The 26,393-nt window shown below is 50.3% G+C and overlaps 1 protein-coding gene across 1 annotated transcript in view; it reads right to left on the bottom strand.

Annotated features, from left to right (window-relative positions):
* CACNA1B (calcium voltage-gated channel subunit alpha1 B) overlaps positions 1–26,393 on the bottom strand; it is a 265,893-nt gene that overhangs the window by 6,000 nt on the left and 233,500 nt on the right. The window contains exons 36-43 of the mRNA XM_069031456.1: positions 25,060–25,187; positions 18,557–18,653; positions 11,409–11,517; positions 8,572–8,679; positions 7,263–7,372; positions 5,919–6,046; positions 4,872–4,998; positions 3,909–4,019 (exon numbers count right to left, since the gene is read on the bottom strand). Of these exons, the coding sequence (XP_068887557.1) occupies positions 3,909–4,019; positions 4,872–4,998; positions 5,919–6,046; positions 7,263–7,372; positions 8,572–8,679; positions 11,409–11,517; positions 18,557–18,653; positions 25,060–25,187 (918 nt within the window). The remainder of the gene's footprint in view (positions 1–3,908; positions 4,020–4,871; positions 4,999–5,918; positions 6,047–7,262; positions 7,373–8,571; positions 8,680–11,408; positions 11,518–18,556; positions 18,654–25,059; positions 25,188–26,393) is intronic.

Genomic DNA, 26,393 nt, shown 5'->3' with positions numbered 1-26,393 from the left:
GCGGAAAAAACATTCTCCCTCCCCTTGAGGGCAGATTATCCCGGGTGTAAAGGCACAATCTGGGCAGTTACCCACATTTTGGTGCTTCCCACAGGAAGGGCAGTTGGGATCCTGGTGCTGGAAGGTTTGTAAGAGGCACAGAGCTGGGATGAGGGAGCCCAGCACAGCCTGTGGTGTGTCCCTGGAAGCACCAATTCCATCAGCAGGACCACGCTGTGCTGCTTTTGTGTCACCTTTTGTGGCCCTCGTTTGTGTGGGCAAAAATTTATATTCAGGAGCTTCACATCTGTCCTTGCTCAGTGCTGAGCCTGCAGCTGGGGGAGGGCAGGGGGGTGTAAACTGGACAGTCTGATGGGCAAAAAATATGGGAGGTGAAAGTACTTCCCACTACAAACACATCCAGAGTTTTAAAATCCATACAGGAGCTGCCAGGAAGAAAGCAACAGAAAATTCCCAACAAACAAACAAACAACAAAGAAACAAAACCCCAAACAAAGAAAAAACCCGCAACAAACAAAACCAAAACAAAAACCCCAAACAAACAAAACCAACCAAACAAAAAAAACCAAACCGAAACAAACAAAAAAAAACCACCAAAAAAAACCCAAACAAAAAATCTCAGGTATATTGTCAAATAAACATTTCTTTATGGGCTTTGGTCCTGCTTCCATGCTTACTCCAGGGACAGAAGTCCCACGGACATGAATCAGGGCCAAAGCAATGAATCCCTTTTCCATAAATCCTGGCAATGCTCCTGTTAAGGGAGGCACAAGCTCCCAAAAAGCCTTGGGAGGCTGCAGGCACCCCTGCAGAGAGCTCCTAATTGCTTCTTCATTACCAACCCGACTGTTTTCACTGCCTGAATTCCTGAGCAACGAGGCACGAAAATAAACAAATCAAAAAAAAAACCCCAAAAATAAAGCCAAGCACCCACCCAAGCCCTGCTCCCAGAGCCAGCAGCGAGCAACCAGGGATGTAGGGAAGGGCGGAGAAGTGGGAAGAGACAGAGAGAGAGAGAGAGAGAGAAAGAGAGAGAAAGAGAGAGCGAGCAGCTGCAACTCCAAATGAGAGGGGAGAAAAGTCGAGGGTTAAAGGCAGGTTAATTAATTATTAAGATGAATAGGATACAATTTAGTGCGAACTACATACTGCCAGGTAACTCCCAGGTGACCGTGCTTTGCTCCTCTGCAAACAATTCGGACAAGGTGAGGGACATTATTGGAAGCAGCCCCACAGTACAGCCAGTGTCAGACATCAGATGTGCAGCGGACACGATGATGACCAGGGAGGGAGGTGATGAGGGCAGGACAGCAAAGAGGGATGGGGAAAAACACAGGAGGAGGGGTTGTTTTTAAAGAAGTGCAACATAAAAAGAGAGAGGCAAACAGAAAGGGAGACGTCCAGGAACAGAAAGCGTTGCAAATAAGAGTCAGGAAGAACTCAAAGTTTGGGGAGGGGCAGAGCAGCACGTGAGAGGGAGGGTGGGGGGCATGGAGGGGGGAGACACACACAGAAAGGACATCAGTTATTCACCCAAGCTACGACCGCTGAACGTTGTGTTATTAAATGAGGTTAGACCTGAGATCCCGGGCCTGATTCACAAGCAGGTGTGGCACGAGGGGCAGTGACACCCTGCAGGACACAAGCCGTGCTCCTGGTCAGGGATGATGCCCTTTTGGTTTTTCACCCTTTTTTTCTTTTCTATATTCTCTGTATCCTTTACACAGACACTTGGAGCTTTGTAGCTTCATATTGTAGCTGAACTTCAACATTTTCCCAGGCAGAAAGACAAAAATTCCAGGATCCTGGTGCTATCTTGGTTCTCCTTAGAAAGCAAGGCTGAAACCAGTTTTCTAAGACATGGTTTTGTAAACAGGGCCTGGATCTCATCCTAAGGGGGGAGAATCTACAAAGTACTGATGCCTTTGGTTTTAACTTTTATATTTTTCAAATCCTGCACTGCCTGGTGTGTCACTCTGAAGCTTCATGTGGCCCATTAGCTGCTCTTCTCTCACGCTGGTCAGACACAACAAACCCCTCCAGGTTTGCTCTTCAAGGACGCCTTGATTGTCCCAGGCCCCAAAAAGTGTAAACTAAAAGCCTCTAAAGAGGAAAGGCAAACTTGGGATAATTTTATCATCATAATAATCTTATTATTAATTATGTTAATAATTGCATCATTAACTGAAGTTATAATTGGAGAATTAACCCTGATATGCAAATGGACCAAACTTATAAAAGTGTGATGAACCTGTGACCCAGGGTCCATCTTGGGTGGAGCCTTTGGCCTGCCCAGGGTGAACCTTCGAAGGCCGTTCAAATAAATCCCTGCTTTTATTCTCTTATTCTTGTCTGGCCTCTGTTTTCAGGTAGCCACATCGAGGCATCAGGACTAGAATGGGGGGAATGACTTCAGCAGGCAGGTTCCTAATTGGGGGGTTCTTGTCAGATATGCTAATTTGCAGAATCTCTTAAGAATTGTGCACGCATCACACCGGGGCACCCTCAGCCTTTTCTACCTGACGGATTTGTGCACCTGAGGATCCTCATCTAAAGGTACCCCTTTCATCACCTTAACTGTGTCTGACTCGTATTTTTAGGACCAGAGGAAAAGGCATCAGGGACACTCCTGCAAATACCTGACTGTCATGGAGAGGAGTTTCCCAAGGAAAGGCTCTGCCAGCTGCACTGGCAAGGAAGGAAAGAGGCTACGTGTGGTCTGGGATAAAGGACAGCTTCTGGGAACGGGGAAGGAGAAAGGCTTTGTTTTGTGGGCTGCTGCTTGTATTAAGCACGGTGAGGATAATTCAGAGAATCCCAGGGCTCCCACAAAGGCTGCAGTTTTTGGAGCCAGGTGGGAAATCCTCGGGCTGGTGAGAGGCAGCCCCAGCACGATGGCACAACAGTTCCTGCTGTGTGTGCACGACACAGGGTTTCACTTTAGGGTGCAGCAGTTCCTTCACCATGGAGAGCCACGGAAACAGACCCCAAGCCCAGGCTGCTCCCTCCTGGCTGTGTGAATCAGGCCCTGGGAATGAGGCAGGACACGAGTGGTGAGATGTTGTGACACAGGAGGCAGGATGGTGGCTGGGCAGCACTGGGGACAAACAGCAACGAACGTGTGAAATGGCCAAAAATGATCTGTGACATCCTAGGCAGTGCCCACAAGTTGCTGTGAAAGTCAACTCTAGTGAGGAGATTTCTTTAAAAAAAATAGTTAAATCAACAAGGGAAATCCTCAACACCATTTACTGGCCAAGGTCACAGTACAGGAAAAAACAGGGAACATGCTCAGTGTCCCAGTGCAGCTTCCAGGCACAGTTCCCTGCTAGTCCCTGTGCCTACTGCATCCATCCAAGTGTGTCACAGCACAATTCCAGCTTTTTTTAAGGACAGAGCACAGGAACATGGCTTGGCTGGCTGGATAGACAGCACACAATGAATGGGAAATGTGCCTTCTGGGAATCCAGTCTGCAAATGGCCTTGTCCCCTAACAGTGACCCAGACACTCTTGGGTGGCCCAGCCAGAGGCATCGCCCTGGGCTTCTTTTGCTGCAAGCAGGGAGGAGTAAAACTGGGGACAGGGCTGTGACTGCAGAGGAACAGCTGCCACCCCTGCAGGGAATCCCTGGCACACCCTGAAGGGAATCCCGGCCACATCCTGCAGGGAATCCCTGGCATACCCTGAAGGGAATCCCGGCCACATCCTGCAGGGAATCCCTGGCACACCCTGAAGGGAATCCCGGCCACACCCCGCAGGGAATCCCAGCCATCCCAGCACAAGGGCTGGATTCCTGTCTCCACATCTTTTAAAACCAATATTCCCAAGCCACAACAAGCAGGGAGAAGATGCTGAGCTCTCGGCCCACCCTCAGTCTCCCACCGCCGCTGAAATCCCCGTCTCTCACCTGGGTTTCAGCAGCCAGGCGTGGCATGGAGGCTGCCCGGCCCTGGCTCTCCAGGCCTGGTTGGGGCTCTCCGTTGGCAACTGTGGGGCTGATCTCCTTCATTTCCACCACCTGACCAAAACATGGAATGGTTTCAGTAGCCAGAACAGGAGCATCAGCTTTGAAGCCACCATCAGCTTCGTGAAGTTTGATTTGACTGGGAAGAGAGGCTGGTGTGGGAAAGGGGGCAACTGAAGAGCTGGGGAGTGCCCAGGTTACTCCGTCCTCAGCAAGAACAGTGGCATGAGCTCCTCCACCAGCCACGAGCCCCAGCTGTGACTGGGAAACCCCTCAGGTCATTCTGACCTGAAACCCCTCACCTGAGCTGGGGTAACGGGACTGAGACAGAGGGAAGGGAAAACCTGAGGTAACCTGTGGCAGCAAGATGGAATTCCAGGAAAAGCACGTCCAGATCAGGCTGTGGGAGCTGCCAGGTTTGGGGTTTCTCCACAGTGCTCCAGCAATGACAGAACAATGCCATCTCAAGGGACAGATCTTCTGCTAATTCAGGTCCCCCTGTCTTCACCTGTTTCTTCTAAACACTTTCTAAAACTTCTGAAATTGCACCATGGCTCTAAAATCTCCTGCATCTCACCCTGTCTTCAGCTGGTTTTTTCTGAGTATTTCCTAAATTTCTCAAGTTCTCCCACAGCTCTAAAATCTGCATCCCACCCTGTCTTCACCTGCTTCTTCTAAACTTTTTTTTTTAATTCCTGAAGTTCTACCAGTTCTAAAATCTCCTGCATCTCACCCCATCTTCACCTGCTTTTTCTAAACATTTTCTTAAATTTCTGAAGTTCTAAAATTTCCCTCACCTCACCCTGTCTTCACATGTTTTTTCTGAGTATTTCCTAAATTTCTCAACTTCTCCCACAGCTCTAAAATCTGCACCTCCCCCTTGCCACCTTCCCCCTGTTTGCTCACCCTCTCAATGGGGATCTCCTCGGAGTGGCCTCGCTCAAAAGCTGGGCTCCTGGTTTCATAAAACACGTCCTGGGTGCACTGGGTCCCCCAAGAACTGGACTCTTTGATCCCTCCCTCCGGGGGTGGCCTGTCCAAAGGAAAAAAGGGAAAAAGATTCATTCTTTTGCAAAGAGATTTTGCTGAATTTGGCAAACTGAACTCGAGCACCCTTTGGGGTTTCACTTGTGAAACTCAGGTGCAGGATGGGCACAGTGGCTGGTGAAGCTCTGAGGTCCCCTGGGTTTTTTCCCCTGTAGAGCCTGAAGATCCCGTGAGAACGAGGAAATCAAACCAGCCATAATTTCTTTTTGGTAATTAAGGAAAACAACTTCTGCCACTTAATTCTTGATGGACAAGGAAGAATTTGGGAGTTCAGGGCAATTTTGTGTGCAGGACCAGCTGGACATTGGTCAAACACCTTCACCAGCTGTCGAGTCAGCTGTCGGTTTCCCCATCAGGATTATTTGGGATGTTTAAACCTCAGCTGTGTCACTAAAAATCCATCGTGCTCATGATCCAGAGGAAAATCACCTGGAGAGCAGGAAATGGAGAATTGATTAGGGATCACTGTCACTAGGACTGTTTGGAAAGCTCTCCACAGAGGGATAATTTTCCCAAAGAGACAGATTGTGTTGTGGCAAGCACTTGCTGTTACCCAGTGCCATGAGCTCGAGGGACGAATTTATTCCCAAGGATCTTTGGCCTCCCAAAAACTCACTGCAGGGATGGTCGGTGGGGTTTGTTTGCTTGTTTTGCAACGGCCCCAAATTCCTGGGAGCAAACTCACAATGGGAAACTCTCCAGTGAGGATTCATGAAGGAAACGCCGAGATGCCAACGCTAGCAGCACAGGGATAACCACAGTGGGAGCAGCCACCAGTGGGGATTGTCCCAGCCATGGTGAGAAGGGGCTGCTGGCCTCGGTGTCACCAGAGCCACAGGAGCAGCAGCGGTGGATGGGGTGACCCCCAAGGCATGGTGGCTCTGGAGGGGGGTCAGGGATACTCACAAGGCTCCCCCGTTGTTGAGGGAGGCCGAGCTCTTCTGCCGCAGGAAGGCCTTGGCGTTGCTGAAGGCCGCGGGCTGGGTCTGCTCCAGGGTGGCCTTCAAGGGGTGGAAGAGGGACACTGGCCCGGGCTGCCAAGCACAAGGAGAGGTTGTCAGAGCTGGGATGGGCTGCAGGGATTTTCCCAGTCCATAAAAAGTCCACTTTGCCACTCTGGGGCATCAGTGCTGTGGAAAGGCCACCCCAGCCCGGGCACAGCTGGGAGAGGCTCTGAGGGACACCTGGTACAAGTCAAGTCCTGCTGCAATCCCTCTTCCCTCAATGTTCTCCCAAATCCTGCTGCAATCCCTCTTCCCTCAATGTTCTCCCAAATCCTGCTGCAATCCCTCTTCCCTCAACGTTCTCCCAAATCCTGCTGCAATCCCTCTTCCCTCAACGTTCTCCCAAATCCTGCTGCAATCCCCCTTCCCTCAATGTTCTCCCAAATCCTGCTGCAATCCCGCTTCCCTCAACGTTCTCCCAAATCCTGCTGCAATCCCTCTTCCCTCAACGTTCTCCCAAATCCTGCTGCAATCCCCCTTCCCTCAATGTTCTCCCAAATCCTGCTGCAATCCCCCTTCCCTCAATGTTCTCCCAAGTCCTGCTGCAATCCCCCTTCCCTCAATGTTCTCCCAAGTCCTGCTGCAATCCCCCTTCCCTCTGAATGCTCTCCCAGCCACCAGAGCACAGCAGGGAATTCCCACATGGATGTGGCCAGAAGGGCTGTGCAATTCCAGATCTGTTGTAGCCTTCCATATGTGAGACAGATCTCCAGCCCATGCTGGAGATCAGCTGGATGCTCATCCTAAAACCAACAGGTACCTGTCCTACTGGAAAGGATTGGGCTTTCAATCCCAGTTGTGTGAAAATATTTTGTAAATTTGTAAATAATTTGTAGAATTTGTAAAAACCTTCAAATCTACTAGAGCCCAAATGACTTTGAGTAATTCCTGTTTTCAAGTATAACTTAAGCCTGCCATAGCCAAACTATCAGCAGCTTTTAATAATTCTTTGGTCTCCCAAGGAAATCTTTTGGTGCTCCCCAGGCCACTTTTAAACACAGGATTTAGACTTTCAAAGATCAGTTGTCATTTTTTGGAAAAGATCATTCTGGATCTGCTGGAAAAGGCAACTGCAGCGACTTTTTTTTAAATATTTTTTTGGGAGAAACTTTCAGGAGAGGTTTCCATTTTTGAGCCAGCATTTTCAAACCCTGCCTGGAGGAGCAGCCAGACCTTCTGGGTGAATCCTGCTGGTGATTCTTGTGAAAGCTGCCCGAGAGGGAGGATGGAAAGACCCTGTTTGTACCTGGCACAGGCCCCCAGGGGGCTGGACTTGCTCCCTGCTGTTCTTATTCTGCTTGTAGAAGTCAAATATCATCAGGGCTGCGTAGACCTTCCCCACAGTCATTTCATCAGCTGCCAGAGCACGGGGAAAACACGGCAGAGACGTTCCAAGGATGAGGAGAAGACAAAAATAAGAAATAACAGCAAATGGGTGTGAGAAACAGGAAGAGGGAAGAAGCAGTGTGAGAATAATGAGGCAAAACAGACACAGAAAAGTAGGGGAAAGGAAAAAAAAACCAAGAAAAGGTAACAACAGATTGTTCAGCTCTTTGCCTGTCACTGCCTTGCCTTGGTTTGGAGCTCTCTGTGGCAAACCCAGGGACTGTGTAGGAAAAACAAGGCAGGAAAACTCAGTGGCACAGTCAGCATTGCTGAGAGAATTCCTAAATTCATCCCAGACCCGCAGGCGGCCCTTTATGAACAAAGCAGCCTTATTCCTGCTCCTTTGAGTTGCAGTAAATGGGGCTATAATGGGCTAACGTACATTTAAGGAATATTTCGTTTTTCCAGATGGTTTTTTTCACCCTCAAGAGCCACGGGACAGCCCTTCCCTGCCCAGCACTCGCCATGGAAAAAAGAACTGGAGCAGCAGATACATGGGAATCAAGAGAGGAGGGGAGGGGAAAGACTTCAGCAGTCACTACCCACTGATTTGCACCTCCTCAGCTCCCTCATTTTTCTTAATTACTACTGTTTTTTTCTTAATTACCAATGCCTTTATTACTCTGTACTGCTTCTCATTAATCAGGAATCCAGAGCTAATCAAGGTAACAGCAATCTTCCCATTTTCTCATCACTTTTGCCCAGGACCAAGTAACACAAGGCCTTCAGCCCCCAAACACCTCACAACTGATTCTGTAAATCCTCAGCAAGCTTTAACTTTTCTTCTTCTGCTTTTCTGGAGCTCAGGTGGCAGGAACTGCTCTCCCATCCTGCAGGGCACAGGCTGGAGGCTGCCAGAGCTGGGGAACAGCTCTGGAAGAGGCCACACAGGGCATTGGTCTCTTCTTGGTGCTGTTTGGGGTTTGTTTTTTCCATGCACAGGAAATCCCCTGCAGCATAACAAAGTCCATGCCTAGTGGTGAGCTCAGCTTCCCTAATCCTGTGTGACAGAGCCAGGGCAGCACAGAGCATTCCAAGGAGCTGAGCTGCCCTCGGTGTCTTTGCTGCATCCTCCAGGTGACCCAGACGGGGCTTAGGACAGAGCAGACGAGGAGGGAGAATCCTAATCCAGGGTTCCTGGGATGGACTCAGGGCTCGGAAGCACTTACGTTTGTGAGGAGGCACCAGCAAATCCAGAGTTTTCTGGGACAGGTTGGGCCAAACCAGCGAAATCTCCTTCCTCAGCTCGGCATCGCACTGGTGCTGCTTCACCCCGCCTGCAGCCAGGGAGGGAGAGGGAGAGGAGTGAAAATCCTGTCCTAGCACCACATCCCACCCTTTGCATCCCCTCTTCCCATTCCTTGGGAAGGGAGAGCCAGCACAGCCCTTCCCTGCCGAGGGAATCCATTCACTCCTCCATGACAGAAGCGCATGAACTCGGCAGGACCATCCTCACCTCACCCTGGGGACCCTGAGCAGTGACCTGGGACTTAAATGTGAGCTCAGACTTATTCCATGGAACTGTAGGTGCCTCTTCCTGCCATGGAGGCAGCAGCACCTCCCAGGTGGGATGCAAAGGACCTGGACAGGAATCCCAGAGTCACAAAATCCCAGAATCACAGACTAGTTTGGGTTGGAAAAGACCTTAAAGATCCTCTAATCCAGCCCCTCTGCCATGGGCAGGTTCACCCTCCACTGATGGATCACAAACCCTCTGCCACCACTTCTTCCCGAAATCCCTGGCAGTGACCCACGAGCACTGAGCTCTGTCCCAGCAGCTGCACCCCAAGGCAGAGCAGAGCTGCTGGGTTTGGCTCTGCTCTAAGGGCCAAAGCCGGGCCTAAACACACACGTGGGAAGTGATTAAGTGTGAGCCCCGGGCCAGCTCCCAGCTGAATTCCCGGCACAGCAGGCAATTAAGGAGTTCAAATGAATGACAGAGATTCTTTTTCTAAGAGCAGAGTAAGGGGAGGAGGCTCGGGGTACTCGGTTACACCGAGGTTTGAACTCCCACACGGGAACTCATTAGGGAGGGTTTATTAAGGGCCTGTTAAGCCCACAAAGACGCAATTAAATGTAGCACATGAAACCTATTTAAAGGCAGCTCCTAACAACAAAACCAGGTCAGATCCTCACACCCCAGAGCAGATAGAAACCACACAAAGAACCCAGGGGTATCAGCTGAGCTCTCCTCTCTGGCTCCCTTCCAGTTTTCAGTCCGAGGAAGGGGTGGGGGGAGCTTTTCCAGTTGAAAAAGGGCTGACAAGTAACCAGAAACTGACACTTAAACAAACTGTCAGCATCCTTATTTAGGAATTATTCCTGAAAAAAAGTCACAGCAAGTCCTAAATGCATCCTTAGAAATGAGTGTCTGATCCTTGTCTTGATCCCACTCCTTCGGGGAGCCCCAGGCACCTCAAAATGTTGTTTTCTTCCAGCAACGCCTCCCCAAAGCATCGAAGGCAAAGTTTAAGCAGCACAGGAGAGAGGTTGCACTGGCCTAAAACTGCTTAGGACAGCACAACAGCCTAACCCTGCCTTGCCCTGTGCTCCTGAGAGCGTTGTTAGCTCCTGTTAACTTTTAAATTAGGCGTAAAAGTGCTTAGGCCAGGCAAGCCGTGATTGTGACCCCAGCCCGGCTGATGGAATGGGGTAACGACCCGGAGAAAAGGCCGATGTATTTTATTACCATGCAAAGTTTAATTGGGCAGGCGAGTAAACGCCTGATTAACCCCTTCAATAATTACGTTTTATCTCAAGGCGGAATGTGTTCATGGCATTCGGAGTCCCAGCATGGAGCCGTTGGGGAGGAAGGGCTGGAATAGTTCAGAAAAGAGGTGTGGAAAGTCTCATTTCTGATACAGAGCAACGAGGACGCGCCCAGGGCTTCTCCTCCCGGAGTTCTCAACTGAGATGGGCGAAGTTCTCCACATTTCGTTGCCCCCTCAAAGGCAGGAGAATGCTCAGGACCCCCCTGTCCTGTCCCCAAGCTCCCTTGTCCTCGGGTGCTGGCATGGGAAGGAAATGGGAAAATAGGATTCCCACCTGGGGCAGAATTCCCATGGTTTTGGGAGGACACCAAGCCCACAGATTTCACTGAATACTCTGAGCTGGATGGGACCCACAAGGATCGAGTCCAACTCTTGAGTGAACGGCCCATCCAGGGATCAATCCATGCCCTTGGTGTTCCTGGCACCTTGCTCTGATCAGCTGAGCTGATCTCGGGGTCAGGAGTTGGGCTTTGAGCCAAGAGTGCTGTCCAAAAACTGCAATTTTCTTCCTTCTCCGGGTTTTCTGGAGCTCAGGTGGCAGGAACTGCTCTCCCATCCTGCAGGGCACAGGCTGGAGGCTGCCAGAGCTGGGGAACAGCTCTGGAGGAGACCACGCAGGGCATTGGTCTCTTCTTGGTGCTGTTCTGGGTTTTTTCCACGTACAGGAAATCTGCAGCATAATGAAATCCATGCCTAGAGGTGAGCTCAGCTTCCCTAATCCCTGTGGGACCATGCCATGATCACAGAGCATTCCAAGGAGCTGAGCTGCCCTCGGTGTCTTTGCTGCATCCTCCAGGTGACCCAGAGACCCCCTCAGCCACCCCATCGCTCTCACCTGAGGCGAGTTTGATGTTCAGATGATTCACACACCCCCTCAGCCACCTCATTCCTCTCACCTGAGGCGAGTCTGATCTCCAGGTGACCCAGACAACCCATTCCTCTCACCTGAGGTGAGTTTGATCTCCTGGTGACCCAGAGACCCCCTCAGCCACCAGTCCCTGTCACCTGAGGTGAGTCTGATGTGCAGGTGACCCAGAGACCCCCTCAGCCACCAGTCCCTCTCACCTGAGGTGACTCTGATGTCCAGGTGACCCAGAGACCCCCCTCAGCCACCAGTCCCTGTCACCTGAGGTGAGTTTGATCTCCTGGTGACCCAGAGACCCCCTCAGCCACCAGTCCCTCTCACCTGAGGTGACTTTGATGTCCAGGTGACCCAGCCACCCCGTCCCTCTCACCTGAGGCCAGTTTGATCTCCAGGGCAGTGCGGATCAGGGCCATCAGCGTGGAGGTGAAGTGCACGGTTAAATCCTCAGGAGAGATGGGCATGTTCATCCTCACCAGGCGCTGGGGACAGACAGGGCTGTGAGGGGGGGCCACGAGGCCTCCCCCCACCCTCCCCTGCCCCTCTGTGAACCCCCAAAACACCCAGAATACAAACAGGAGGGAACTTTTTGTGTGCTGAGCTGGAATTCTTGGCACGTGGATGGCAGCTCCCGTCCAGGAGCGGGTCTGGGTTGGAACTTTGGTGGTTTAAGGAGTGATTTGCCAGCACTGCGCTGCAATCCCACCGAGCTCTCCCAAAAGCAGCCAGGTGGGCTTCCCTCATCCCATTTCCTGACTGTCTGCAGGGGTGTCTGCAGCATCCAGATGTGTGGCTGGTACCTGTCCCAGCCAAGCCACGGCAGGGAATGAAGACTTGGCCAGGTTTTCCATCCCTGGGATAACCTCCCTGCTTAGAGAAACTCCCGACTTCAACTCCCAGCTTCCCAGATGTATGAACTGAGCTGCCTTAGAGTTCCAGACTGGTTTGGGTTGGAAAAGACCTTAAATATCATCTCCTTCCACCCCCTGCCATGGGCAGGGACACTTTCCCCTACCCCAGGGTGCTCCAAGCCCCATCCAACCTGGCCCTGGACACTTCCAGACTCCAACTCTGGTACCTCCTGCCAGCCAAGGAGACAATTTCCCCCCCCTGAGGGGACACTTGTTGGTGTTGACATGAGCAGACAAAGGGCACAAAGTGCTGGTCCAGTGTAAAATCTGCTCAGATGGGCTCCAGAGGAGCTGAAATCTCCTTGTTTCTCTTATTACACATTTTCAGCTCTCACTGCATCCTGCAGGGACAAGAAACCACTGGAACGACGTCCCTGTCACCTGAAGTCTGGGACAAACCCTTGTGATCTCCCAGATTTCCCTCACAGCATGCCCAGAGGTTATTCCATGTCTGCCCAGCCTCAGAGCCAGGGAAATCAAAGCCCAGCCTCTCCTCCCTTTGCAGTCTGTGCCTATCAAGTGCTGGCAACACCACGAGGTTTGTTCTGTTCACTGGTGTCAAATGAAACAGGATTTAATTCTAATTCTGCCCTCAGCACACAAAAAGCTACAAAAAACACCAACGAGAGTCCACAGTTACCACTCAGAGTCCCAGAATACCACTGGAGTGGGAGAGAGTCAAGGGATGGAGAGAGAAAGAAGATGCATGGAAGTGAAGAACAGGCAAATGAGGAATAATTCCCAAGAGAGCTCGATCCTCACAGAAACCACCACCAAAAAGCACTCTGTGACTGCCACATCCCAGGGCTCCCCGAGTGTCTTTCCAGGCTGAATTCCCAAGGGGTTTGGATGCAGAACACAGGCCACACCACAGCTGTCCAGAGCAGTGCTTTCCTCCTCAATTTTAGCCAGGGATGGATGATTTAGGGGAACATTTTCCAAGGGGATTCACACTTCTAGGAAGGCTGGCTGAGCAAAACTCCCATTTTGCACCGGGAAGAGGCTCTCCCTACCCCACCTCTTTTCCCTCCTCCCTGCATTTCCCTCTGCGCTGCCATCTTCTCCATCCCAGTATCCAAACTGGTCAAACAGGTAACTCAGCTCCTGGTCAGTGCAATTCCCAGTCTGAGAACCCAGCAAGGAGCAGAGAGAGGGGGTTTGAGTTGTTCCTCCATCAGGGATGGGCAGCTCCAGGAGGCAGGAGAGGGGAGGCTGTCATGGGATGTGTCCCTCTGTCCTCTTGGGGTGACAAACTGGGATTCACCTCCCTGTGAACAGCAGTTGTGGAGTTCTTGCCCTGCCAAGGTGAGCTGCAAGCTGCACCTTCCAGCTGCCCATTTCTTGGCCAAAAAAAGCCATAAAATGAGACAGAAATGCCTCTGAACTCACTGCAGCCAAAGCCAAAAGGCCTCAGCTAAAATCCACCCAAGACCCTCCCAAAAGCAGTGAAAATTCCTTTCTTGGAAGGCCCTGGCTTGGGAAAATCTGTTCCTTAAATGAATATCTGGCATTTCTGGAGCTGCTGAGGATGGAGGAGTTGGAAGAAAAGAATTGATTCATCTTTGATCCTCTGCCAGTGCGGCTGTGGTGGCGAGGGAGGGGTTGGGTGAGCCATGGCTCACCCCACATCCCACATCAACGTCCCAAATCACTGTGGGCACCCAGAGGAGCCAAGGAATCAGCCAGACAGCGGCACAGCCAGGAGGGATTGGATCCCTGAACGTTGTCTGGGGCCTTTTCCTGATGCCACAAATGCAGCTGAAAGGCTCTAACTGCAAACAAAGAGGTATAAAAAGTGATATTCATTTTTTCCTTTCAATATTACAAAATAACCTTATATATAAAAATATCTCCTTGTGCAGAGTGTGACATTTCAAGCCTTTCCAGGCTGCTTTCTAATTTTATCTGTATTTAATTCCTCTCCATTTCTAAAGGATCCATTTAAAAGGAATCCAATTGAAATTGGTAACATTTCTCAAACTCAAAATATTCTGCTTGACCCAAAATTTCTCCTTGAAAAATTCATCAAGAACTTCTGATTTTCATCCTGAACCAGGCTAGAAGAGAATATCTCCATGTTTCTCATAAACTTAGGGACAAGACCATAGATTTAAAAAGTTGAACCAGTTGTTTACAGTGTGCTCAGTTTAAAAAAAAAAAAATATATATATATTTTCCCCCCGTTTTTGCTGTTTCTTCTGGCTGAAGTTGTGCTTTAAGGCTGTTTCAGAGCCCGTGTTTTGCAACAGGATGCAAAAAATTGAGAGGGAAAGGGGAAAGGAAAGGGGAAAGGGGAAAGGGGAAAGGGAAATGGAAAGGAAAAAGGAAAGGAAAAAGGAAAGGAAAAACCAACCAACCAAAAAATCCCAACAGCAACAAAAATAACTGAACCAAAACAAACAGGAAAAAATCCCCAACTCTAATTTGGATAGTTTTCCATCTTTCTGGATCCCATAAGGAAATTTTAGGAGCCTGCTGCTCCTTCCCTGCGCTGATAAAGAACGGGCATCACTTGGGATGCACTGGGAAGCGCCAGCCACAACCCAGGTGCGCTCAGGTGAATTCATGACAGGCAGCGGGAAAAAAAGCTGGAAATCCTTCCCAGGTGCCCTGAGCTGGCAGGGAAGGACCTCCCCGATCCTGCTCCCCCCCGGGGGCGGGTGAGGAAGCGCAGCCGGCAGCAGGTGGAGTCCCCGCTCCGCTTTCCCGGCCGCGCGTGGGGATCCCTTCCGCAGCCCCGCGTTTTAATTAGGCGGATTTGGAGCTCGTTAATGCTCCTGCAGGAGAGGGCCCCAGAGGCAGGAGCCGCGCCGTTGTCTCCGGAGTCTCCTAATTAGCGCTGTGCTGATAACGAGGGGGGAGCTGATTAGAGGCGGGGTCGGGAGACAGCGCTCGGTGCGCGGGGTCCGTGCGCGGCCGGGTCCCGCCGCAGCTCCCGGCGCTGTTTAATTGCCACTAAACAAACGAGGAACCAAAGCTCTGTGGCAGGAATAAATTCCCGTTCGGCTCAGCTCAGGAACTCCTTGGACAATGGCCCAACAAGCAGGGAAAGGGTTGGAGGAATAGGGGGAAAACTCATCCCGGGATCAAAGGTGTCCTGCTGGCTCCTGGCCTGACCCCGAAAAGGTCGCTGCACCCTAAATCCTCTTCCCTGAGCAGGAAGAGGGGCACACAATGCCTGAAAAACTACTGGCACCCCGATGGATTTGAATTATTAAGAGCACCGCATCAGCCTCTGGGACAGGAACTGCTCTGGGAATGATCCCCAGACGGGAATAAATTCGGGACAGTGGAGCGCTGCTGTGGGAAATGAGGTTGAGTTTGGTGAATAAATTATTGGCTATGAATAATTCACCCCGACCTAGTTGGAATGGTTCTACTCTGCTTTAACTCTTCTCTCCATGGCCTTCCTCCCTCTCGCTGCATCCTTCTGGAGCAGCCCAGCTCTGGGATCATCCCAGGATGGTTTGGGTTGGAGGGACCTCAAAGCTCATCCAGTTCCACCCCCTGCCATGGGCAGGGACAATGAGCAAACGCTAAGACACCAGAGTGAAGTCAAAGAGGTTTTCTTCCCTCTTCTCATCTGACTGGATAGAAAAGACTTTAAAATTCATGGAATCACAGAATCATTTACAATGGAGAAGACCTCTAAGATCATGGAGCCCAAACACTGGCCCAGCACTGCAAGGCCACCACTGACCCATGTCCCCAGTGCCACATCCTCATCCGCAGGGTTTTAAATCCCTCCAGGGGTGGTGATTCCACCACTGCCCTGGGCAGCCTCTTCCAGGGCTTGACAACTCTTTCTGTGGAGAAATTTTCCTCATATCCACCCTGAGCCTCCCCTGGCCCAGCCTGAGGCCGTTCCCTCTCCTCCTGTCCCTGTTCCCTGGGAGCAGAGCCCGACCCCCCCGGCTGCCCCCTCCTGTCAGGGACTTGTGCAGAGCCACAAGGTCCCCCCTGAGCCTCCTTTGCTCCAGCCTGAGCCCCTTTCCCAGCTCCCTCAGCCTCTCCTGGGGCTCCAGACCCTTCCCAGCTCCGTTCCCTTCCCTGGACACGCTCCAGACCCTCAATGTCCTTCTTGCTGTGAGTGGCCCAGAAGTGCACACAGGAATTTGGGTTCCTTTTCCCCCCAGCCCAGTGCAGGATGGAGCTCTCGTGGTGCCCGAGCAGTGCATCCCGAGGATCCCAGGCATGCAGCCCCAGGAAGCAGCGAAGCCACGCACACGGAGCTGCAGAGGCTGGTCAGGCTGACCGAGGAGAACAGTTGAGAAAGGGGAACCAGAAAACAGCAGAAAGGAAGGACAGCAGCCAAGGAGGCTGCAAAGAGGGGGAAATCCAAACAAAAACCAGTGTGGACGTACTGAGAAGGCAACGAAGACATGGGGAAAACACACAGAACCTTGGAAGAGGATAGGGAAAAATAGACATGGAAAGAAAAGGGGGAGATGTGTGGGGCAAAAGAGCTTTTGCTGGACAGAAGAGTCAGGGGTTTTAAAAATCAGAAAGAGAGGGTGAAAATAGGACAGAGATTAAACCCTGGCTGCTGTTGGCACTGACTGAGCTACACCTACACCCTCCAGGCTCTGGGGAGGGGTCAGTGCCTGGGGGGTGGGAGGATGTGAGTGACACCACTGGGGGACACCACATCCCAGCAGAGTCATGGGGGGAAGATGCCCAGCACCAATCCATGGATGTGGAGGAGGGAAGGAGCAAAAACCAGTCCTAAACCATGAGGGTTTGATTTTATCAGCAGTAACTGGGGGCGAGATCAGCCCGAACTGCAGCTTTAATCCATGGGGGAAATCCTGATCTTAAATCCTTATTTACTGTAATTCAGGGCTCTTTGATGAGGTGTAAAATGAATGTGATCGTCTCCCAACTTGTAGAAATCTGATGTTCAGCCTAGACTGGAGCTGTTTGAACCCATCTCTGAGACACAGACACAATCCAAAGGTTTCTTCAGAGATGGGGAAAAATTAACGATGTCTCCAAAAAATTAGGAGTCTGGGTTATAAAAAGAAGCCGTTCCTCTGCACTCAAGTTCTGGGGATTTATTCTGTAAGAACAGACAAATTACAGGAGGTATCAGGAAATTCTCACAGAAAAGCCAGGCTGGGGAAGTGCCTGTGGGCACAAAGTCTGCTGTGAAAACCAGCCCAAAGCCTTACTGAAAATGCCTATTTTAACACATGATCTCTTTAACCCCTTTTTGTTTTCTTCCTTTTTGAATTCTACAAGATTTAGGGGGGAAAAAATGAGTTTTATCTTTCTGGTCCAGCCACAGAGCAGATCTGACTGTCCAGCTGCAAACACCTCCTTTCAGCAGGACACAGCTCCGCTAAACCAGTGGGAACTCACGGGTGGCAAATCTGTGGATTTCTGTGGATGACTGCTGTCTGAAAGAGCTGAGACCTGGAATTTTGATCTGGTTGGGTTCCTCAAGCTCAGTTACAGTGGCCAGAATCAAATCAAATACAGCAAAGCCACCTAACTGGAGAGATTTAAGGTTATGTTTCATTTGCCTTTTATTTTAAATCCTGGCACGCTGAGGGAAGATCTTGTAGGAAGATTTACCTGAACTACTTCTTGCTGCTGCATGTCTTAAATGAACCAGACCCAGGTTTGGGTCTAGCTCTAGCATCTTCAAGACAAAAATCTTGGTTTTATGTGGCCTCAGTGAAAAATCCCTCAGCACAGGAGGGGCTGTTGTGATCTGGATCCACTGAACTGAGTTTTGGGGGTGGCTGGAATGACACCAACAGCCAAAAACCCCTGTTGGGTTGATGGATTCTCAAGCACATCAGTGATAAATGGTTCTCAGCAACCTCCCCCTCTAAACCTGTGAGGTTCAGTTGGGAAATTTCCAAGGAATCACCCTGGAAATGGAAGTTTCCAAGCACCCTGAGAGTTTTTGGGAAGGCAGCCTGGCCTCAGCGGGGTCTGCTCCGTTTCCATCTGAATTTCCAGGCAGACAGCAGCCTTTGGGATAGAATTCACTTTGGTGGCTCAATGAAAACGTTTTGCCAAATCAATGATGAGTTGGAGTGATTTCTCCATCTCCCTGTCCTAAATGTTTTCTGTTAAAGTCATTTCTTCCACGAGGGTGTTTCAGGAGCTCTTCAGGTGTTGTCTCTGTTTAATTGCTTGCTCACTCCTACTCTAATTACTCCAGTCTAATTAAGAGGAGGAAAAAGCAACATTCTCCTGCAGGGTTAGTGAGACAAAGAGCTCCAGGAAGAAAAATGGGGATCTAATGGGGGGTAATTTGCTCATTAGCACCATCCCTCCCCAAATTAACCTAAATGGAAGCAGAATGAGAGGAAAAAGAGAAAGAAACGCTGAGAGAGCAGAGACACACTTAGAAAGACAAACTGATGTGCCAGAGTTTCAAAGACCCCCAAAATTTATATATATATCTATATTAAAAACAAAAAAAACAAAAAAACAAACAAACAAAAAAAAAATCAGAAGATCCAAAATCTTGCTTGGAAAGCAGAGAAAGCACCAGGAAAGTCCCGAAGAACACCACCAATGCCACAGAAACCCCACTTCAGCCACGGCACAAAAAGCCGGTGGTTGGGCAGGGGTTCCTGGGGAGGTTTTCTACCTTATAGGCAACACGAGCTGGGCATTTCTTCCCAAGGCCTAGAGGTGGGGACATGTGTCTCAGCATCTCGTACATATCTGTGTAACTGATGCGCCCGCTGGGATCGCAGGGACGGAGGCAAAAGCACCAGGACACAGAAATCCAACCGGATTGGGGCGGGGGGAAATGGGGAAGGGGTGGGGGGGAAAGGCGACACAACGGAGCAAATGAAAAGGAGGAGAGAGAGAGAAGGGAAAGCAGACAAGAGAACAGAGATCTGGTTAATCAGATTTCTCCGGGAAACATAAACCAAACTCGGGAGGTGGGGCAGGAGAAAGGTGGCTCCGCTTCCGTTGCTGTTTCAGCGCCCAACTTCTCCTCCTCCTGCAGGGGCGGCCCTGGGGAATTCGGGATGTCCCCTGGGGAATGACTGATGTCCCCTTAGGGAATGCTGGATGTCCCCTGGGGAATGATTGATGTCCCCTTAGGGAATGCTGGACATCCCCTGGGGAATGCTGGATGTCCCCTCAGGGAATGCTGGATGTCCCCCAGGGGAGAAGGGGTGGCAGGGCTGGGTCTGGCTGGCTCTTGGCAGGGTGGGGGATGAGAGTTCCCCCTGTTGCCCCCCGAACCAGTCAGGTCACCATGGCAGGGAGAGCTGGCAGGCAGAGTTATGGGACAGGGCTGGGAGAACACAGCCAGCTTTCCTTCCAGGCGGGGGGGGTTTGCTGAGGGACACGCTGCGACTGCTCCCACTCCAAGCTGAGGGGGGACTTTGTAAATTCCTACTCCAACCTGAACCCAGGGCTGGTGAAAGCAGAGCCCAGCCCTGGTAGGTGGGGGGAAGGGGACCTGCTCCTCCCTCACTTTTGGTGGGGTCTTTCACCAAGCCGACCTCACCTGGGAATTGCGGAGATTTGGGGCAAGGCCCTCAGAGCAGCTGGGAGCATTGCTGAGGGCATCTCCCTTCAGCACACGGTGGTGCTGGATAAAATCCTGCCCTGAAGGACACAGGGTGCAAACCAGCAAGAAATTCCTGCTTCACCTTTCTGTGACCATTGGAACTGGGAGCAGGACAGTGACAATCTCAATTTTTCTTACCAGAGAGTTGGCTGTTTATTCTAATGTGCAAATCTGTGCTGCCTGGCATCTGAGGGGACCCAGGGACGTTATTAATTAAAGTTTAACCCCTGGAAAAGCCAGATTGTCTTATCATCTCCTCTATACCAGCAGGGAAAACCTGAGCACCCATTTAAACCCCCTTTTCCAAGCAGGAACCTTCCCACCAGCCCTGACATGCCCTGACATGGATCTCAATTTCTATGGAAAGCTTTGATGGAGAAGGAGAGAGCTCAGCCAGCCCCAAAACATCTATTCCAGTAAAATCCTACCCAGCTTTCCCAGCCCTGAGCTGATTTAAAGGCTGCTGACAGACACAAATGGGAACTGGAGCCAGTGTTCTCCCCTGGCTCCCCTCCTGCTCCTGGGCTGGGCTGTGGGGTCTCCTCTGAGCTCCTAATCCTCAGTCAGGTGTGGGAAACGCCTGGGCTGGAGTGGGGGAGAGAAGCAAGCTCTGGGCTGGCTGCTTCCAGCCTTCTCCTTCATCCTCTGCTCTTCAAGAAATTCCCTGCCCGGAGCTGGGTCCCCACTAAAGGCCATCCTGCGTTGATTTCTTGGCCAGATCCATCCCAAATCCCCCACCTGGGTTCCCAAGCACAGTGAGCTCTCCCTGTGCCATGAGCCAGAGGTTTCCCTGAGTGTCCACCACAATTTAGGGACATAACTTAACCCCCAGGTGATCCCTGGCTGTGGCACCATGAAAAGCTCATCCCTCATCTCTGCCCAGATCCAATGATTTTCCAGTTCAGGAAAGGGCAAGCTGATCACTCAACTGGAGCAAAAATGCTGCAAAGCCAAACCAAACTAGCTGCTCCCTGGAAACCTTGGGATGACGTTTCTCTCTGGGATATACTGAAGTGCTGGGATGCTTTTCCCCAACAATTCCCTGCTGGATCCAGCAGGATGGAAGCTGGAGGGTTCCCTGTCTCATAAAACTGCCTGTTCCAGCCAGCTGGGGTGTGGGAGGAGACAGGGAAGGGATGCACGGAGGAGAAAGGAGGCAGTCAGTCAATCATTCCTTTTTTTCAGGCAAGGGATTCGTCACGTTCCAGTTTCTTTTCTCTACTGGTTGCATTTGCACTTGGGGGGGAGGGAAGGGGGGATAAAAAGAAACAGAACCAGGACTAGAGGTGCTGGAGGGATCTCTGGAATTCCAAACCTTGTAGGCCACCCTATGAGGGCACTTCTTTCCTAAGCCCAGGGGTGGAGCAATTACACGTAACAAATTGTACATATCCTTATAATGAATCCGGCAACTGGAAAGGAAACACCAGAGGTTATGACAGCAAAATCCAACAGGAATCAGTTTTTCCCAAGGCAAACGGGGAAGAATCAGCTTTTCCACAGGCAAACAGGGAAGAATCAGCTTTTCCACAGGCAAACAGGAGAAGCTGGAAGGGCAAAACACGCTGAAAAGAAAGGTTAGTCTGGAAAGGAAGGAGCCACTTCCACACACAAAGGGAACTTCCAATTGCTCACCCAACTGCATATCCTTGGATTTCCCTCTGGGAAACCTTCAGTGCCATGTGCAAGGCTTCCCAAACATCTGGTTTCCTTTCCCACTCGTGTTTGAATTCCCTGTGCCTGAGCATCGACCTCCAGGCTCTGCTGCCCAACGCCCGGAGCCTGCAGCCCACAAAGAGCCTCTTTAATGGATTATTCCCAGGATTTTATGACAGGTCTTTAATGGATTATTCCCAGGATTCCAATGAGCTGCTTCAAAAACTTTGGGAAAGTTTCCCTGCCACTGTCACCTCCTACATAACCCCGGCAGGGCCATTCCTGGGCAATGAGGAGTTTGCTGGGAGAGCAGAAAGTGGCATCTCCAGAGCCATGCTGGGCACTGGCACTGGGAAAATCCTGCTTTCCTTAGCAGTAGGAGCAATCAGACACCTCATGGAAGCTTTGTGCTCACTCTCATTAATTCCCAGCTAATTGAACAGCAGCATTATATTTCTTAATCTTCTATGAGTAACCAACTCACAGGTGAAAAGAGCTGAACTTCAAAATCACCTCCGAAGAAAACTGGGATGGTCTGGCCTCCCTGTGTTTGTTTTGGTGCATTCTGTAAACAAGGCTGGAATATTCTGGGAGAACTCCTTCAGTGTTGCTGGCTTTTTGGGATGTGGAAAATTCAGGTCTGTTCAAAGCCTTCCCCAATCAAGTCCAAACTGAATTCAGAGGGAGATCAAGTCTTGGCTCCAGGCCTAAGCGTGGGTCTAAAAAGGTGTTGGTTTAACTGAGGCCCCAAGTTTACGCTTTCCTTACAATTTCAGAAGGATTTTGGAAAACCAGGGCATGGAAAATACGGCTGAACACTTCCCTGAGCTCTCTAAGAGTCCATGGAAGGCTGGAAAACCAACAGATGCTTTGCATTGGGAAATCACGGCACAAAATTAGGACAAACAGGGATCCTTGCCCAGGTTCAGAGAATTCCAGAATGGTTTGGGGTGGAAAGGACCTTAAAGCCATGGGCAGGGACACCTTCCACTATCCCAGGTTGCTCCAAGCCCCTCCAGCCTGGCCTTGGACACTTCCAGGGATGGAGCAGCCACAACCTCTTGTTTAAATCAGATTTTCCTCAGCATCCCGTTATCCCAGCGAGCTGAGAGCTCCCTTGGGAGCTCCTGCAGCTCCTCCTGAGTGCTCTGGGGGACAACTGATGGGAATGGGATGGCCAGAGCAACATTCCCAGTGTCTCCATGGGGTGTGCACTGGGAGAGGAATAAAACGGATCAAGAACTCCCTTTCTGTCTGTTGAACAAATAAAAGCTTCTAGAAATCCAAATTGTGTTTTCTTTCCCAGTTCATCCTTAAATCCTGTGCTTTCCCTCCTTTCTTAACTCCCACCAAACCACTCTGTGCTCCCCATTTCTCTCAATCCCTCTTTTTTTGTGGGTTCAAGGCTTTTGTCACCCCTGAATCCAGCAGTTTTCCCACGTTCACCCCTAGGGAATGTGGCACAGCTGGAACAACAGCTCCCAACTGCCTTTTTTACTTCCTTTTGAACGTTTTTTCCCCAGGAAAGTTTCCAGGGAGTTGGGTTTTGTAACAAAACCGAAGGTGATATCAGAAATAGGGGTAAAATATGCATGAAGTTGTGTTTAAATTGTGGAGCATCTCCCATCGAGGGTCTCAAGCTATGGGAAGTGGATAAACACTGTAATTCCCTTTTCCTTGGGATAATCAAGGAAAAGACCTTCGGAGAAGTGATCAATGAGTGACCACATTCAGCCCAAATCATGGAATAATCAAATCATAAAATCATTTGGGTTGGAAAAGACCTGTAAGATCAGAAAGGTATTAAATCAAAATCATTAAAGGCTCAGTTCTGGCCTTAAAGCATGAAAGGATTTCAGATTTGTGGAGATTTTAGTCCCACTTCTGAAAATGTGATTCCAGCGGAACTATTCACACTCAATAATTTCCCACTGGAGAGAAAAGGGAAGGGGTCAGAGAAAAAAAAGCAGAATTAGCATCTCAATATCTGACATTTTCTGCATTAACAGCTCGGGGAGTGGGAAGGTTTGGCCCCTGAGTGACTCAGGCTCTGCTCAGAGTTAATAGAGCGAGAAATCTTCCTGTAAACTCAACACTGGTGCCTCTTCTGGGTGGAAAGTTCCTGAACAGAAACATTAAAAATCCACATTGATCCCAATTTTTTCCCTTGCAGGCATGTTCCTCCTCCCACGGATGTAGAGCCAACACCGTTTTCTAAACCAGGCACTCCCGAATTTTCAGCCTCATTGAGATTTTCCAGTGGGAAGAGGCAGGATTGGATTGGAAAAAGAGAAAAAGAAAAGCTATTTATGCCTCCTGAATCCCCACAGAGGATTTGCTGTGTCACAGAGCTCGTGGGGATGAAAATCTGCCTGGAGATGACAAGCTGGTAGTAGCTGTGGAGTAAATATTCAGGCTGGTAGTAGGGAAGGCTTGGAGCAGTTAAAATCCCCCACAGTTCAGAGAAATGCAGGTTTTTTGGAACAAGTTTCCATTTAAAGTTTGCCTAAATCATTTTAAAGTGAGATTTTAAAGCAGTTTAATTGCATCCTAGCAGGGAGTTTGAGATGTTGGTTATCCAAACACTTCCTGCCTCTGTCTCTGCTGAAGGGAAACACAAAAAGAGGGGAAAGATTGGAGGAGCTGGAGGCATCACAAATCCAGAGGAGATTCATGGCATAGGAACTCAGGGGGAGGAAAAGGGGATCCAAAATGAGGAGAGCTTTAAATTAACAAAAAGGCAAATTCCCAAATAGAAGGAATTATCAAGGGAATTACTGGGACCTGGGAGAGAGCATCTAGAAATGAGAACAACCCCATCACCTGTGGTGCAGCAATACAGAAAACCAAAATACTAAACCAGTCCTGCTCTAGAATTGATCTCTGGGCAGGGCCATTAGGCCTCAGTTTGAAGAAATTCCTTAATTTTGGGTCTGTGCTGCTGCTCCCCTGCCTAAGCCCAGCGTGCAGCTTCCTCTGTGTCTTGGAAGAAATAAAAGAAATAAACAAACCCACCATAAAATAAACATCTCACTGTCCAGTGTATGAGAACCGTCCCCTCCTTCAACCCCCTCATAAATCAGGAATATTTTATCAGAGTTCTCTACGAATGAAACACCTCCAAACTTCAGCCCATTTCATTTTATCCTGATTATTTTCCTAAGTTTCAACTGCAAGTCCAGAGCTAAACATCACTCAAAAGACCAAAATTCCCACATAGAGTTTGATGTCATTACAAGGAGGCTTCCAAGGGGAAAATGTTGTGTTTAATGAGGAAAGGCTGTTTCAAAAATTCCCGTATTTTCAGGAAACCACCCTAACGCTGAGGAACATCACCTCATTCCCTCTGGGAGCGGGTGGGAGAAGGCAGAGCCTGACTCAGACGCAGCACATCCTCTCCTGAGGTGTCTGCACAGCATTTGGGAAACCACCAAGGCGGATCTCAACCAGAAAAACGCTGCACCAATGAGGGGAGAACCTCTCCCCCTCCCTGCAGTGCTGCCAACAGCCAGAGATTTGCGCATTTTCGTCTCCGGCCTGGGATGCAGGAACCAAAAGCTCCTTTTCAAAGTGCTAAATAGCTTTTTTACAGGGTCATTTAGCCAGGATCAGTGGAATTGAGGCCGTTAATCTGTTAATTTTGGGCTGTGCTTTGCTCTCAGGGGGTGCCGGCTTGGGGGGTGTGTGAAGGAAACGCCCTTGCAGTGACACCAGGTTTGTTCCTCTCCAGCGCTCAGGGAATGGGAGCTTTTAACACTGATAGAACCTCAAATCCTGGAGTTGTTCCCATTAAAACAGGCTCTGAGCGTGCCCAGGCGCAGCAGTGTCCCCTCTGTCCCACCCCGGTGTCCCCTCTGTCCCACCCCGGTGTCCCCTCTGTCCCACCCCGGTGTCCCAGCACGTACCAGGCTGCGGGGTCGTACTCAGCCCACACCCGGACAAACTCGTCCAGGTGATGGGGCCCGAGGATGGAGGAGTCCCTGGTCAGGTACTCGAAATTGTCCATGATCACAGCCACGAACAGGTTCAGCATCTACGGGGAGATGGGGTCAGGTAAGGGAGGGAGAAGGGGAAGGAGAAAAGGAGAAGGGAAAGGAGAAAAGGAGAAAAGGAGAAAAGGAGAAAAGGAGAAAAGGAGAAAAGGAGAAAAGGAGAAAAGGAGAAAAGGAGAAAAGGAGAAAAGGAGAAAAGGAGAAAAGGAGAAAAGGAGAAAAGGAGAAGGGAGAGGGGAAAAGAGAAGGGAAAAGAAAAGGGGAAAAGGGAAAAGAAAAGGGGAAAAGAAAGAAAAAGGGAAGGGAAGGGAAGGGAAGGGAAGGGAAGGGAAGGGAAGGGAAGGGAAGGGAAGGGAAGGGAAGGGAAGGGAAGGGAAGGGAAGGGAAGGGAAGGGAAGGGAAGGGAAGGGAAGGGAAGGGAAGGGAAGGGAAGGGAAGGGAAGGGAAGGGAAGGGAGACAGGAAGAATTTGGGTTTAAAGTTCAGAATGCTGAATGAATCAGTAAATGGAGCATTAACTTTGGATCAGCTTTCAGGACTGCAGCTTTTTAAGACATGCACAAGAAATAATCCACGGGTGGTCAAAGGAACGACAGCAGGCACACAAAGGATCTTGGGGGGAGGGCATTGAAGTTGGTGTGTCCATATCCAGCTCCAAACTGCCACAGGGAGCTCCTTTTCCTGGTGGAAGGGTTCTGAGGATAGCAGGGATTGGCTGCACAGAGCATCAAATGTGGGATTTTAAAGCAAACCATGGAGCTGAGCGAAGGCTCCGTGCGCTGCTTTTTGGAACATCAGAGAGCTTTCATCTCGTCCTGCCTGAGCTTCAACCGGGTCCCTGTCCCTGCTTTTCTGTTCCTCTGTCCCAGCAGGGCTGGGAAGTGACCCAAGGAGCAGGGAGGTGGTTATGGATGCTCAGGAAGGCCCTGGCACCTCGTAAAGCTCAGCCCCACCACGGCCACGGGTAAACACCAAGCCCAGCAGCTCTGAGTGTTTCCACGTCCAAAGCTTTTCTGGCAGAAAAATATAGTGATTTTTGCATTTGTTTGGCAAACAAATGATCCTTGAGGGTCACTTCCATCTCAGCAGATCCCGGGATTCTGTGGAATGAGTGGGATGCTCCCAGGAAATGCTGCTGACCTCGGCTGTTGTCACCCTGCCCTCCCCAATGCCCTCCTCCAAAGGGATGTTACAAGACAAACCTGATTCATGCTTAATTCCAAATAGTAGCCCCTGCTGTGAGAAGAA

The sequence above is a fragment of the Aphelocoma coerulescens genome, chromosome 17, assembly GCF_041296385.1.
Source record: "Aphelocoma coerulescens isolate FSJ_1873_10779 chromosome 17, UR_Acoe_1.0, whole genome shotgun sequence".
Lineage (NCBI taxonomy): Eukaryota > Metazoa > Chordata > Aves > Passeriformes > Corvidae > Aphelocoma > Aphelocoma coerulescens.
The sequence above is the reverse complement of the archived record's forward strand: the minus strand, read 5'-3'. Positions and strand labels throughout refer to the sequence as shown.